At 37.4% G+C, this 14666-nt stretch overlaps 2 protein-coding genes across 5 annotated transcripts; one reads left to right on the top strand and one right to left on the bottom strand.

The window, feature by feature from the left end:
- Positions 1–451: 451 nt before the first annotated feature.
- Positions 452–7376, top strand: LOC116163070. 4 transcript variants are annotated; one of them, XM_031476915.1, is made up of 9 exons: positions 452–1072; positions 1128–1189; positions 1306–1928; positions 2053–3080; positions 3171–4082; positions 4175–4810; positions 4874–5498; positions 5569–6747; positions 6845–7376. In XM_031476915.1, the coding sequence occupies exons 3-8, from the start codon at positions 1312–1314 to the stop codon at positions 6128–6130; spliced, it is 4380 nt and encodes a 1459-aa protein (XP_031332775.1). In that variant the 5' UTR covers positions 452–1072; positions 1128–1189; positions 1306–1311; the 3' UTR covers positions 6131–6747; positions 6845–7376. The 4 variants fall into 4 exon arrangements, with proteins under 4 accessions (XP_031332775.1, XP_031332773.1, XP_031332772.1 ...); XM_031476913.1 differs by having other exon boundaries at positions 452–1189; positions 5569–6432; positions 6489–6747; XM_031476912.1 differs by having other exon boundaries at positions 452–1189.
- A 134-nt stretch (positions 7377–7510) lies between these two features.
- Positions 7511–13757, bottom strand: LOC116163071 (cyclic nucleotide-gated cation channel beta-1). The gene is made up of 6 exons (XM_031476917.1): positions 13595–13757; positions 13235–13452; positions 10063–10597; positions 9432–10011; positions 9035–9377; positions 7511–8987 (listed from the first exon to the last, which is right to left on the bottom strand). Exons 1-6 carry the CDS (start codon positions 13619–13621, stop codon positions 8546–8548), a joined length of 2145 nt encoding a protein of 714 aa, XP_031332777.1. The 5' UTR covers positions 13622–13757; the 3' UTR covers positions 7511–8545.
- Positions 13758–14666: the final 909 nt, after the last annotated feature.

The following is a 14666-nucleotide window of genomic DNA, read 5'->3' as shown; positions in this document are numbered from 1 at the left end:
TAATTTTCAAACTGCAAAGACTTAGTGTGAGAATAATAACAGGTGTTCGGTACACTGCAGACGTACGGCATAAGTTTAAGGAACATTGTATACTAACTTTACCTTGTATTTATATTTATCACACCCTCCTCGAAGTGAAAAACAACGTACATGTATATACGTAATACGACTCATACACACGACACCCGTACCAAAGACTTAATCAACATAAAACGCTTAAGACTCAACAGGAGTAGGAATTCAACCAACTATCACGGTCCCAAATTGTTTAATCATCTACCTGACACGCTAAGGACTGCCTCTTTAAATAAATTCAGAATTGATGTTAAAAAAATCTTGCTAACTGGTAGCTTTTATTCGATCGATGAATTTTTGTCCTCCAAGCTGTGATGTTAATTTTAATTGGTTTTATTTTTAAATATGACAAGTGTAAATACAGTAATGTATTTTTAGCACAAATATCACTCTTTATTAAGAGCCACTTCCCCGTTCCTATCCGGTTGAATTATTATATTACACTCACTGACACCTATGGGATTACCGCCACACTGTTTGAATCTTAAGCATGGGATTACCGCCACACTGTTTGAATCTTAAGCAAGGATGTTGCGTCACATTGTTACGAAATTTAAATCCAAAGCATGGCCTTTGTAACGGGACGAGACTGATTGTGGAATCACTTGGAAATAATATTATAGAGTGCAGCATATTTTCTGGACATCGTAAAGGACAGAAAGTTCTAATTCCGCGAATACTAATTGACTCATCAAAAACGGTTTAAATTTAGTGGAAAGCATTTTCCTCTTCGTCTTGCTTAATTAACAAAATCGCAAGGACAAACGTTTGAAAGGATTGGTGTGTACCTTCCTCAACCTGTTTTTACACACGGACAATTGTACACAGTATTTTCGCGCGTCATTGTAAAACTTGGATGGCAAACGTACTGTTTCTTTCAAGGTTAATTCAACATAATGCAACGTAATATTTTTACTCGATCTGAGTGGGTTTAGTTTTACTTTTATTTCACATCACTTTTAGGAGTAAAAAACGAATAAAGAAACTGACAGTAAAAGTAATTTTTAATAAATCTGTTTATTGTAAATTAGTAAACGTTGTTAAATTTATAGTGTTGATTTAAATGACGAAATAGAACAATTTATGGAATAAAGTAGCTTAACACAAATTGAAGGTAAGTCAAATACTTTTAAATACAATATTGGTTAGTTGATTGAGTTGATGATGAAACCGGCATGGTTTAGTTAATGATGAAATCTTGGCAAATTTTTAAAAGTGTTTAAATTACAGAAAACTATGAATTTGACACCGCCTGTAGCCAGTTCATCAAAAACTCCAACAAGCGAAGAACGGAAGGCACGAATGAGAGAATACAGCCGTAAACGTCAAGCAAATAAAAGTGATGCGGAAAAAGAAGCCGATAAGCTAAGGTCGCAACGACAAAGATTAAAAATGACCCCAGAACAACAGAAAGCAGAAAAACGAAGACTTCATTTAAGAAACGAAAGTCAAAAGCTACAAAGAATGAAATTACCCCCGCCATCTAAATATGTTGCTCGAAATCCGGATAACCGGCCTGACGAACACTATTTGGGAACAAAAAGTTTTAAATGCGTACATTGTGGAGCTTTACATTTCAATGGAGAAAAGACATTTAAAGGACATGTTTCTCATTGTTGTGAGAACGGAAGTGTAACATTACGACAACTGAATGATTATCCTTTGGAACTACGGGAATTAGCTACCCAGAGCACCGAAAACGGCAAAAATTTTATGAGAAACGTACGGAACTTTAATAGCGCCTTCGGATTTGCATCATTTGGGCATCAACCAGTTAAACTTCGTGGTGGTCCTCCAACGTTTGTCATCCATGGTCAAGTCTACCATCGCACAACAACATCCATTAAACCCAGGTACGTTAAATTAATTATGGATTATTTGTTTTCAATTGACGGAATGTAAAACTCGAGAGAACGGTAATCAAGTACGGAATGAACAAAAAATGCAACTTTGGTTGTATCCATTATTTATTTATAGTGACAACTTCGACAACAAAGAAACAGAACCATCCTATGCTCAACTTTACTTTTTGGATCCCGAATATGCAAATAACATGCGGTCTCAGAACACACACAACGAGGGATGCAGAAAAGAAGTTTTTGATATTATTGAAAAAGTCCTGCGACGTAATCCATTTGCCGAAGCCTTTAAAATGATGAAAGATCTCATGGATATAAATCAAAATACAATTGAAATGTGGATTATTAAGGATAGACAACATGACCCTCGCCGATACAATTTGCCTGTAGCAAACGAAGTTGCTGCAGTGTTTGTTTCTAAAGATGGGGAACCTGGATTTAAACGAGATATGGCTGTTTATGATAAGGGAACTGGACAGTTGCAAAATATCGATATATTTAGTCCAAATTGTGATCCTATGACCTATCCAATTATGTTTCCGTTTGGCGATGCAGGATGGCAGCCTGGAATTAAGAAAGCTGACGAGACAAGAAAGGTTGTAAATATCTCCATGCTGGAATTTTATTCCTACCGGATGCAAGAACGAGAGTCTTTTAACCCAATCCTTCATTTAGGCAAACTGACGCAAATGTATATTGTGGATGCATTTTTGAAAGTCGAAGGTGGACGGTTAGTTTGGAATAAAACAAATCAAAAGAAATTGCGAGTTGACATGTACAGCGGCCTTATGGATTACGTACACAACCAGGCGGAAATAAAGGATTTAAAGCCAGGACGAATTGTTATTTTGCCATCCAGTTTTACAGGAAGTAAACGCGCTCTAACTCAGAATTATCAGGACGCAATGGTCATAGTTGGGAAATACGGAAAGCCAGACTTATTTATTACTTTCACGTGCAATCCCACATGGAAGGAAATCCGCGACGAATTAAAACACAAAGAAACAGCAATTGATAGACCGGATTTGGTTGGGACCGTTTTTCATTTGAAGCTAAAGGAATTTATTAACGATTTGGTGTCTAACAAGGGAGGAGTTTTTGGAAAAGTAAAAGCGTTTATTTACACAATTGAATTCCAAAAAAGAGGTTAGTACATTTTTAGTTTCATTTTAAAATCTTCTAACCAACTTTAATGGAATGATTAAAAATGAAAATTTAATGTGTCTATTGCTGCAGGTTTGCCCCATTGCCACATGTTAGTTATTCTTGACGATGAAGACAAATTTCGCGAAGCCGCTGATGTTGATAATGCAGTTTCTGCTGAGATTCCGGATCCTGTTGCTGACCCAGTTCTATTTCAAATAATAACGTCTTGCATGATGCATGGCCCGTGCGGTGAACTTAAAAAAGATGCCCCTTGCATGGAAGAGAACAAAGGGCATATTTCCTGCATTAAAAAATTTCCAAAAGAATTCTGCGATGAAACAAATATTAATGTAAACGGCTATCCAATTTATCGTCGCAGAAACTTGGACCGTACTGTGGAAATAAAAGGAGTAAAACTAGATAATCGGTGGGTAGTCCCGTACAATCCATACATGTCGCGAAAGTACAATGCTCACATTAATGTTGAAATATGCTCATCAATCCAGAGCATAAAATATATTTTTAAATATATTTACAAAGGCCATGATGCCGCCATTGTTCAAATGAATGAAGCAACGGGCTCTGGAACTTATCATTGGGATGAGGTCAAGATTTATTTAGACACGCGTTATATAGCAGCGCCGGAAGCTATGTGGAGGTTAAAAAAATACGAAATGTCCGGAAGGTCCCACTCTGTTGAGCGATTACCTGTTCACCTCCCGCTTGAGCAAATGGTATATTTTGAAGAGGGCGCTGAGCGTCGTGATTTGGAAGCTGCTGCCAAAAAGGGGACCAAATTAACGCGATGGTTCCAGTTAAATGCAAACGACGTAAATGCACGGAAGTACTTATACTGTGATATACCCTACCACTATGTTTGGAGATCCAACCATTGGCAGCCCCGGAAACTAGGTGGAGATAAAGTAGTTGCCAGGATGTACTTTGTAAATTTAAAGGATATGGAAAAATACTGCCTTCGGCTTTTGTTGCTTCATGTTCGAGGTAAGAGTTAAAAATGGATTTAACAAAACTTACATTTTTTGTTTATTCCATAAGATTAATAATATAAATCAAAATCTTTATTTAATTGACAGGCGCCACATCCTATGAAGATTTACGAACTGTGAACGGAAAACTTCACGATACATATCAGGAAGCTGCTAAAGCTATTAACCTTTTAGACGATGATGAAGAGTGGGACAAAGCCATGGACGAAGCTGAACTTTTTCGAATGCCACGAGAATTGCGTCTACTTTTTGCGACAATATTAATCCAGGTTCATCCGAGCACCTCTTCGGAATTGTACTTAAAATACAAGACGTCGTTAATGGAGGATTACCTACAGAACCACAGTGAGTATATGGCAGAGCAACAGGCGCTGAGAGATATTCAAGAGCATTTGATGCAATTTGGAAAATCGTGCAAAGACTATGGACTTCCAGTTCCAAAAGACGGCTATCACATTTTGGAAGAAGTTGACGCTGTACACGAGCAACAAGAAGCTGATCGATTGGTTACAATGATGAACGACAATGCAGAGCAATTGCTTGCTTACAAAACTATCATGGATTCTGTAAACGGCATCTCAGAAAACAAATGCTTTTATCTATCTGGAGCAGGAGGATGTGGAAAAACGTTTGTATATAAAGCATTAACATCAACAATCCTTGGAAATGGAGGAACGGTCAAATCTGTAGCTCCAACAGGTTTAGCTGCAACGTTGCTCAAAGGTATTTGAATGAAAACAACAAAGTGTACCTGAAAATGTAAATTCACTATGACTTTTATTTTAGGTGGAAAAACCGTCCATTCTGGCTTTGGCATCCCCATCAATCTTGATGAAACAACTACATCGCGTTTTAAACAAGGCACAAACTCATGGAGGGAACTCAAAAATACAAAGCTAATTATATGGGACGAAATATCAATGTGTCATGCTCATCTTTTGAACGCTGTTGATAGAAGCCTACGATTTCTGATGAACTGCGATGATCCGTTTGGCGGAATTGTTATAGTGGTCGGGGGGGATTTTCGCCAACAGGCACCTGTTGTTCCGCATGGAACTCGGGTCCAGATTGTGGAAGCATGCGTGAAAAGCAGCCCGGTTTGGAAACATTTCAAGGAGCTTAAACTGTTACAAAATATGCGACTAAACCAAGGCAATGCAGTATTTGGAGAATGGCTCTTATCAGTTGGAGGTGGAGTTGATGCTGCAGCAAAACACTGTGATTTTGTTCAGCTAAGCAGTGATATAATTACTGACGATATTGTCAAATCTGTTTACGGAGAAAATATCAATACGTTGTCCTCAGATCGTCTTGCGTCAATGGCTATTCTATGCCCAAAAAATGCGGACACGCTATTAATTAACGAAAAAGTTTTGGCCATGTTGAATGGCGAGCAAAAATCATATTACAGGTAAATACGAGAACATTTAAAGTTTTTTTTACATTATTTTACCGCTAAACTAACTGTGATAATATTTTAGCATTGATAAGGTCGCCGAATGCGAAAGTGAGGAGGAGGAGGCTCAGTATCCGGTTGAATTTTTGCACTCACTGACACCTATGGGATTTCCGCCACACTGCTTGAATCTTAAGCAAGGATGTTGCGTCACATTGTTACGAAATTTAAATCCAAAGCATGGCCTTTGTAACGGGACGAGACTGATTGTGGAATCACTTGGAAATAATATTATAGAGTGCAGCATATTTTCTGGACATCGTAAAGGACAGAAAGTTCTAATTCCGCGAATACTAATTGACTCATCAAACACGGACCTTCCATTTAAATTTAGTAGAAAGCAGTTTCCTCTTCGTCTTGCTTACTCGATTACTATAACAAAATCGCAAGGGCAAACGTTTGAAAGGATTGGTGTGTACCTTCCTCAACCTGTTTTTACACACGGACAATTGTACACAGCATTTTCGCGTGTCAAAAGTCGGGATGGCCTATTTGTGCAAATTGTTGACGGGAATAGCCAAGGAAAAATTTACGAAGAAGACGACGCCGTTTATACATATAACTGTATTTACCGAGAAATTCTTTAATGCCTACATATATACGTTTGCGTACCCAGTAATGTAAAACTTGGATGGCAAATGTGCTGTCATTGTTTAAAAAGTATTTAAACAATGGTGCTGTTTTTCTTTCATGGTTAATTCTACGTAATATTTTTACTCGATCTGAGTGAGTCGTTGTCTGTAAAATGCTTAGTCCGCGGTTTAGTTTTACTTTTAAAAGAGTCGTGAATACATTAATTTCAGGTGCATTTTAAGTTCATTTCACATTTGTGTTACGTGAGTGAAGGATACAGGACAAGTTTAACTTTGAAATCGAAGTTTTAATTTAAGTTAGTCAGTGATAATCAATACGTTCCTACTTTTTTGTGATACTGATTAATTTTAGAAAAGTCAAAAAATGGCGCAACCAAGTGGTACTCAAGAAAGACGGTCAGGGGGATTTTCTGCGGCGCACTCGCATAATTTGCCAGTACTGACGGACAGATTCGATCGATTTTGTACTAATTGTAACGCGGTTATTGATTGTTTCGCGTTGGAAAAGTACCCCAACCAAAAATGTCGTGTTTGTCAAATAGAAATAGAATTCCTTGATAAATCCGATGGATTGTATCGTAGATGTGTACGCTGTTCTGTATTTTTGAGGTGTAAGTTAAGTTAATATCCGAGTTGGTAAAATTTAAACACTTAAATGTGAATTTACTATTTTATATATATTTGTGTGTGCCTCTGTGATTTTTACAGGTACTGCTAAGTTCTGTTACCTATGTGGCCGTCCAAACCAACATTTTGATCCAGAGAAACCAGCGCGATTGGATACTGCGTTAAAATCAAAATTACGAGCTGAAATCCTCAATGAAATTGAAATTGAGAAGCTTTCACAGTCCTGTGTAAATGATGGGGAATTCGATGGAAATAATTTTGAAAACCCTGAAAATCCAAATTCTGAGCCTTCAACTCAAACGGAAACTGATGCCGCTAAAAATTAGAGTTTAACTAGCTTCAAATTTTTAAATAAACTGAGTTTTAAAATTATAAATTTATAATAAATTAATTTCGATTACCTACCTGTTATTTAAAATTGAGTTTCCAAGGAAGCTTAACATATGATTCATTGCAACTTCTCTGCACGCTCAACTTTGACGTAAGTAAAAATCACTCATCACTGTAATAAACTTAATTTGATTCAAGAGTCGCATTTTAACAACACCAAAAGAGTGATACTTGAAAAGCTCTGATTTGCCGCTTTCTGAGTTTTCGATGGTAGTGTATAGTTGTGAATGCACTTTCAAGTAGATGATGAATTTGTTTCAATTGTATTGAGTGGGCGATGAACTACATATTATAATGCTAGCTATTAACAAAGTTTTAATTTTAACATGCAAATATAGGACTGCAAGGCGTCAGCTTGCATAAACAGCTTGTATTATTATTATAATAAACTTTGATTGCCGGTCACAGAACACCTCGGTCTGCAATGTATGTTCTTCTTAAGCTGCGAGCTTTGAATAATTTTATATTCAAAGCTGCGAGCGACTTCTGGGATAGTATAGTGTCAATGTTGACCGAAAAGACTTTTTGTTCAACACTGGCACGATCCTATTCCGGAAGTCGCTCGCATTTTAGATCAACATAAGGTGTGCTGTGACCGGCAATCTTTCCTAGCGAGAGTAATACATTTACACGCTATTTCCATAGTGTAAGCTATGCTATTTCTAACTTGTGAGAGAAAATTCCGGTGACAGACGTTTAAAAATCATCGCACAAAATCTGTCGTTATCTCTCGGTCTATAATTACTTAGTAGTAGCTTTATCAGAAAATACCTACAGATAATAAGGCTTTTCCATTGGACGTTGTCCATGACAAACAGTATAAAAATAATCATTAGAAGTTGATATAGATACAGCTCGTTAACTAGTACATTATACATAATTTGTTTATGTATGTCCCTCAGCCCTCTTATAAATAAAGTAGGTACATCAACATTTTGAACATTTTAGCATAATATTGAGTACTGATATCAGCACTTAAAAATTTGGAAATGTACCTTTTCGTAGTAATTCTTGAATCAAAGACACATACAAAAGATATAATAAATGAAACTTTACTACGGGTTTTCGCTAATTGATAGATGCTATTGTCTATATTTGCCCGTTACTCATCATTTACAGTTATGTTACGCGGCAACATTCACGAGTGGCTTTTAAAACATTTTTTCTTCCAATATGTTATTTTAAGAAATGCTATAAATTCTCTAACGATTTTATGTATTCCATAGATGAATTGTACGTTGGAAAAAATCGTTTGCCGCGAAAAAAGAGGATATTGACTTGTTTGGAAATGGCATTTTTCAAAGTATCAAGTGGATAACATACAGTGTTCCTCAAATACAACTGACCGACCATCTTCGATAATCAGTCTGCACAAGTACCTATGGTATTAGTTTAATTTGAAGTTCTATGAACAGTAACTTTAGTCTCAAACGTTTGGTCAGAATCGCGATTGTCTTCGGCGATTGCTGGCGAAGTGTATCGCGACTGAAATTTATTCGAGTTACTCAAAGATTTTCGTTGCGGCCCATTGGTACAATTGACATTTGAGTTTGCTGGCAACGATTTTCGTTTCGACCCACTCGTAAGCGTGTGATTGAGATTCGAATTTGCTGGCAATGTTTGCATAACGGTTTTAATAATTTTTGGTTCGGATTCCGTTTCGCTCGGATTTTTAATAACTATCGTGGCTTTGTTTTTACGTTCCATTTCTTCGTTTTGCTTCATAAGTTCCTTAGCTTTTGCAACAAGCAGCATTTGCGCGTCCGGGTGGTATCTTAACGCATCTTGTAAATCTGACTTGCTCAGAACGAAGAGATTGGAGTAACCGTAAGATCTAATCGAATAAATAGTTAAATTGAAGTATACACCTTTGTGAATTACCTAATGTCTGCAGTACGGCGATTCATTCCTTTTATTCCCAGTAAACTTATTTCCCCAAAGACGCAGCCTTCTGAAAGAGTAGCGAGGACCAAATTGTCTATTGGTCCTAACACTTGAACTTTACCGGATTGAACTATATACATCTCTTTTCCAATATCCCCCTTTTTGCAGATTAAGTCTCCGGGAAGGTAAATGACGGATTTCAACTGAAGAACTAGTTCACGAAGCAAGGCTTCGTCACAATCGGCAAAAATCTTCACTTTACTTAAAGTTTTAATGTGAATGTCCATTGCGAGATCCGCTTTAGTTTTTTGTGGCAAAAAATCCAATATTACATTTTCGTCTGCAAATATGTACTCATATTTGACTTAAATTTACATTAGTATAAAGTACCTACCTAAGGTGCGCTGGGTTTCCCAAGTGTAATTAAACCACACCTGGACTCGTTTTAGCATCTCCTGCGGCAAATTAAGACGTCTTATGTACTCTAGAGTTTCATCGGCCAACTTTCTGTATTCAGTTTTGGACTGAGTAGCCGTAGCGATGATGTCTCTTATTTGACCAATTAGTACAGCAAAAACGAATACTCCCAACAACCAGGAGAATGTCATGAACATGTATTCCACTTCTTGTGTAGGTTTAGGATTTTTACCAATTGACGTTGCTGTTTTAGTCGCAAAATAAAAACACACAATATAAGCATTTCCTTGCCCGTCATAAACAAAATCATTAGTTCCTATGCCCTCCCACAAGGATATTGCGTAGTATGCACAAGCGTTTAGATGGATAAGATAAAACATATTCAGTAATGTTCTGGTAAGACGTATGATATGGGGCGATGCAACTAACTTATCAATAAAATCGATTAGTGCCCAAAATGTATGGACTTTAAAAATTCTGGGAAGCCTAAAAATTGCATGGTCAGGGCCAATATAGAAGAATAGTAAATCCAATGGTATCAAAGAAAAAACGTCCAGCTGCAACACAGATAGAAGGACTACTAATTATTGACGTTGGCAATACATTACCTTGAAATACATCTTGCGAAAATAATTTAATCTCGTCAGCTTGTACTCCGAAACTGTAAACCCTTGACTAACATACGTTGTCCTTGTTTGAATAAAGAGAACATCTATAAGGTATATTGTATCAGAAAGATAATCAAAAAACATCCACACTATTCGATTTGATGGTGTTTGGTAAGGAAACGTGCTTCTCAGCGGCACTGCCCATAGATTGTACATAACAGCTGACGCTGCGACACACATCCAAATTAAATATGGTTTTCCCTGTGAATCCAGTGTTGCACTATTATATAAACTATTAAATCTTTCATATATAGTTCTCTCTTGGTTGGTTGGTTGGTCTTCAGGTGCTGCTGTTGAATCCATGTTTTCATCCGTGTCTTCTTCTTTTGCTCGCGCTACGCCTGGAGTGACCTCTTGACTACTAATTGAAGGGGTTACCGGTAGCTCTATCGTCTCACGTATTGATCGTGTTCGTTGTGTGAAAGCATCAATTAAGGTTCTGACTCGGTCTCGAATAAATTGCTTATTCGCAATCCTGTAGGGAGAAATCTGTGAGTGATCAATCTTTTTTAATGATATTTTACTGTGGTGTTGTGCAAAGAGCAAGTGCAAAAGGTAAAATTAGATCCCGTGAGACAAGAGTGGGGAGTAGAAACAAATGTTTGAACAAATTCTAGAGTTCCCATCGGTTCATTTTCTATCAAATAAAGGTTCCCTAAACTTGGGTACGTACAAGATGCACGCTGGTTTTCCGAGTCAGAAGGCGCGTGTCAACTGCAGCGTCACAGAAGTTACACAAATCCTGGATTCAAGGGAATTGCGGAAAAACATCCAGATATTGCTTTAAAATGTTTGATGATAAACATAGGCTGTCGAGAAGTATTTTGTAGGAAATTTAATCCATATCGGATGCAAATAAGGCGTGTAAGCGAAATAGTTTAGTAAATGGTTGTGTTTTAACGTATATTTATCGATGTTTATTTTCTTGGTAGATGACTAACGGGGGGCTCTTTACACATAAACATTTAAAGGCACCCTAGCATACATGCAAAATCGACACTGTATAATGCAAGAAGAATCAAACCCTTGGAGAAATTCTCCGAAATATTGCACTTTCTCTTTGTAGGTACCTTTCTCCAACATTTTCGAGATATTCACAATTAAGCTTTTACATCGCCAATAGATGTGTCTCGTCTAGACGATCTTTCCTGAGGGGCTCGTGTGGGTCTCTTACAGACGGGTCCCTTCCCTAAAAGACAGGGGAACGGGCATGGGTATATATGGTGGTCGACCGAGACCTGACGTCAGCTTCTCTCCTGGTCAGCATATAGCACAGTGTCTCAGGTAGAAATGTTATCCATCATGACCTGTGCACAGGAAAACCTCCGTAGAGATTACCGTCATAAGCATACATATACAGGGTGGCCATTTGAAAACGAAACAGAGCCTATTTTGGGGACCTCAAAACATTTACGAAAAAATCCTCGGACCCGTCAATTTTTGATCCAAGGAGGAACCATTTTTTTGCTAGTTTCGCCCCCCTGGGGGCAAAGCCATAGCGGGGGTGACAAGTTCCACTAAAATTTTAAATCGAATGAGGGGTCGAGTGATACCTTATTTTAAAGGTATTTTTATATAGATTATAACTCTTAAGATTTAAATCAATTTTATTTTAAGTGCTTAAAGGTAAAATCAATCAAGTAAATGTTGAAAATGTTGGCCTTCGACTTACATACAATAATACAGGTTTTGTTCAAACCTTTCCCGTATTTTTTGCAAAACTCCTGGGGTGATTTGACGACATTCATCAATTATTCTTTGTCGCAAGTTGTCTAACGATGTTGGCTGACTAGCATACATTTTAGTTTTTAAATGCCCCCATAAAAAAAAATCTAACGGACTTAAGTCCGGGGAACGAAGAGGCCATTCAATAGCTCCTCTTCTTCCAATCCATTGTCCTGGAAACGTTTGGTACAAATATTGACGAACCCTTGCAGCATAGTGGGGTGGCGCACCATCTTGCTGGAATACTAGACGATTTTCCAAGTACTCGTTGTTATTTTCAAGTATCTCCACTAATGCTGGATAAATCGTGTTTTCTAATAACTCCAGGTACATCTCTCCTGTTAGATTGCCAGGTGAAAAGAAGGGGCCTAGGATATGGTTACCAAAAATGCCAGCCCAAACATTCAATTTTTCGGGATGTTGTGTATGTACCTCACGAAATATTCTGGGATTTGAATCAGCCCAATACGACAGTTGTGACGATTCACAGTATCGTTTAGGAAAAAGGAGTATTTATTTCAACTCTTTCAGCAAGTGAATAAACCATTATTATTACTGTTCAATGTACCGATTTTGCAACTAAATAACTTTAAAGTGCTATTTGTCACTACTATGTTTTGACAACAACAATTGACAAGCACTATTAAACTTCAAAATGTTGTTATAATAACGCTCTCAACAATAACCAAGATTTCCGTTGCAGAATTGGCATAGCCACCTACAGGTATTAAAAAGAAAAAAAAACAACAAAAAGTATGGTTCAGAATGTAGGAGAACAACATTTTTTGTATTTATTGTTGTATTAATTTTTGTTATTTAACTAATTCATTTACAAACATTTTTTTTTCATAAGAAAATGTTGACACGTTTTTATAACTTTTATTAGCCCCTGTATCGGCTAGGCAAATTAGTAGCGATTTAAAACTTAAGGGTTATAATCCACAAAATACCTTCAAAATAATGTATCACTCGCCCCCCCATTTAACATTTTGGGGGCGGTCGTCAACCCCGCTAGGGCTTTGCCCTTAGGGGGGCGAAACTAGCAAAAAAAATGGTTCCCCCTTGAATCAAAAATTGACGGGTCCGAGGATTTTTTCGTAAATGTTTTGAGGTTCCCAAAATAGGCTCTGTTTCGTTTTCAAATGGCCACCCTGTATACATATTATGCACTGACAGTCAGGGGGGCGCTAATTGCGCTGTCAGCAGACAGGTTCCGATCGGCAACGGCGACGACATTCCGTCCGTTTGAGAGCGTAAGATCTCAGCAATGAGGACTGGCAACAATCAAGGGAAACCAGACCGAAATTGCATTTCATTTCTGGTAATCTTGCACGAATATTTATAATTTTGAAGGGCCTATCTACACAACCGTTTCTGTTATACTCACACAGAATTGTTAGATTTGATAGAGTTTACGGAATTATCCTTTTCACTGCCACCATTAACGCTTCGAACACTGAGATCATCGACATTCTCTTTGTTGCAATCAGTATTATCATCTGTGTTGCCGTCATCGAGAGGTTCAGAACACCAGGAAGTAGTGGAAAATGCGGATGTTTTTCTAGAGAGTTCATTTAAGTTTATTTTTTCAGGATAAACCATATTCTGAAAAGCATAATTACCCAATGTAAGTTTTCCGGGCACAACACAAGGAGTAAAATGCGCAACTTATATTTGTAGCTTGCAAAATTAATATATATTAAACACGACACAATCGTAACAATGAAGATTACTTCAAATGGCTTACCTTTTTAAGACGATAAATGTTTTCCATTTTCAACGATTAATGTGTATTGCGTGTCATCCGGGTGACCACTTATTAAAACGAAACGTAAACGCATATAACATCGTCTTTGTCTGATACAAGATTTCCATGGTTACACTCCCTGGGTACGTATATATCGATTCGTGCGAGATAATGTAGACTACTACAACTCGAAATAGATTCCCAAATTCCATACACATCTATAAGCGCCATTTCTATGATTAACGTATAAAAAGGGTAGATACCTAAAAACGAAACTGCGATTTGTGTGCCATTGCACATTTTTTCCACCAAATTTCTAAGCTCTAACTGCCCCTAAGCTTTGAATATAATTTTATATTCAAAGCCCTAAGTCACTTAATGATATCTCCACCATATTTGCCAAAGATTTTAGAATAATACCTATACGAATAGGAGTGTAGAAGGTGAGTTCGGCATAAATCTTTTTTTTTTGATGATGGTTAAATTTTGCGTCCAAATGCGTAATTACGAAAGCGCAGCACAAATTCGCATCAAAACGGTGATTACTACCAGCCAGCCCTCGTTACCATGAAGGAACGCAAGGGCCAACACATACCCGCCTGTTAAACCAGGACCTTTCATCAAGGAGACCAAAGGTTCCTTTTTCAGAGTGTAAATCTTTTATACTGTGTGTTTTACCGACATCTGGGGCCTGTAACACAAACTATACAATTGTAACAAGTCTACAAGTTACACGTAATCTACCTGTGTAACCATAACTGTAACAAGTCCTACTGATTTCGGTATATGCAAATGAGTTGTGTTATGAAAGAGCTACAAGTGTAAAATTGGATTGTGTTACAGGCTCTAGGTAATGCCACCATCGGACGTACAAGCTCCTACTGACACACAAAGATCAGCCGTATCAGTAGATATAACCAAAGAGTATATGGGTAGTCGAATTTGTTTTAATTCTATAATTCATTTTTCGTGTTTGTGCTACATCAAACACAAATGTAATGCGCTTAGTTGTAATTGTAAATTTTACTCTTATTTTGATTTGTTTGAGATTGGCCAGTTATTAACTTTCATT

This window comes from Photinus pyralis, unplaced genomic scaffold (genome assembly GCF_008802855.1).
Source record: "Photinus pyralis isolate 1611_PpyrPB1 unplaced genomic scaffold, Ppyr1.3 Ppyr1.4_LG2, whole genome shotgun sequence".
Classification (NCBI taxonomy): Eukaryota; Metazoa; Arthropoda; class Insecta; order Coleoptera; family Lampyridae; genus Photinus; species Photinus pyralis.
This window is presented reverse-complemented; position numbering and strand designations above follow the sequence as displayed.

Coding starts and splice junctions, on each gene's coding strand:
- LOC116163070 (XM_031476915.1), top strand. CDS start 1,312: ATGAATTTGACACCGCCTGTAGCCAGTTCATCAAAAACTCCAACAAGC. Junction 4,083..4,174: donor TTTGTTGCTTCATGTTCGAG/GTAAGAGTTAAA, acceptor TTTAATTGACAG/GCGCCACATCCTATGAAGAT. Junction 5,499..5,568: donor GAGCAAAAATCATATTACAG/GTAAATACGAGA, acceptor ATAATATTTTAG/CATTGATAAGGTCGCCGAAT.
- LOC116163071 (XM_031476917.1), bottom strand. CDS start 13,621: ATGGAAAACATTTATCGTCTTAAAAAG. Junction 10,598..13,234: donor ATCAAATCTAACAATTCTGT/GTGAGTATAACA, acceptor TTCTCCCTACAG/GATTGCGAATAAGCAATTTA. Junction 8,988..9,034: donor CGCCGTACTGCAGACATTAG/GTAATTCACAAA, acceptor TTATTCGATTAG/ATCTTACGGTTACTCCAATC.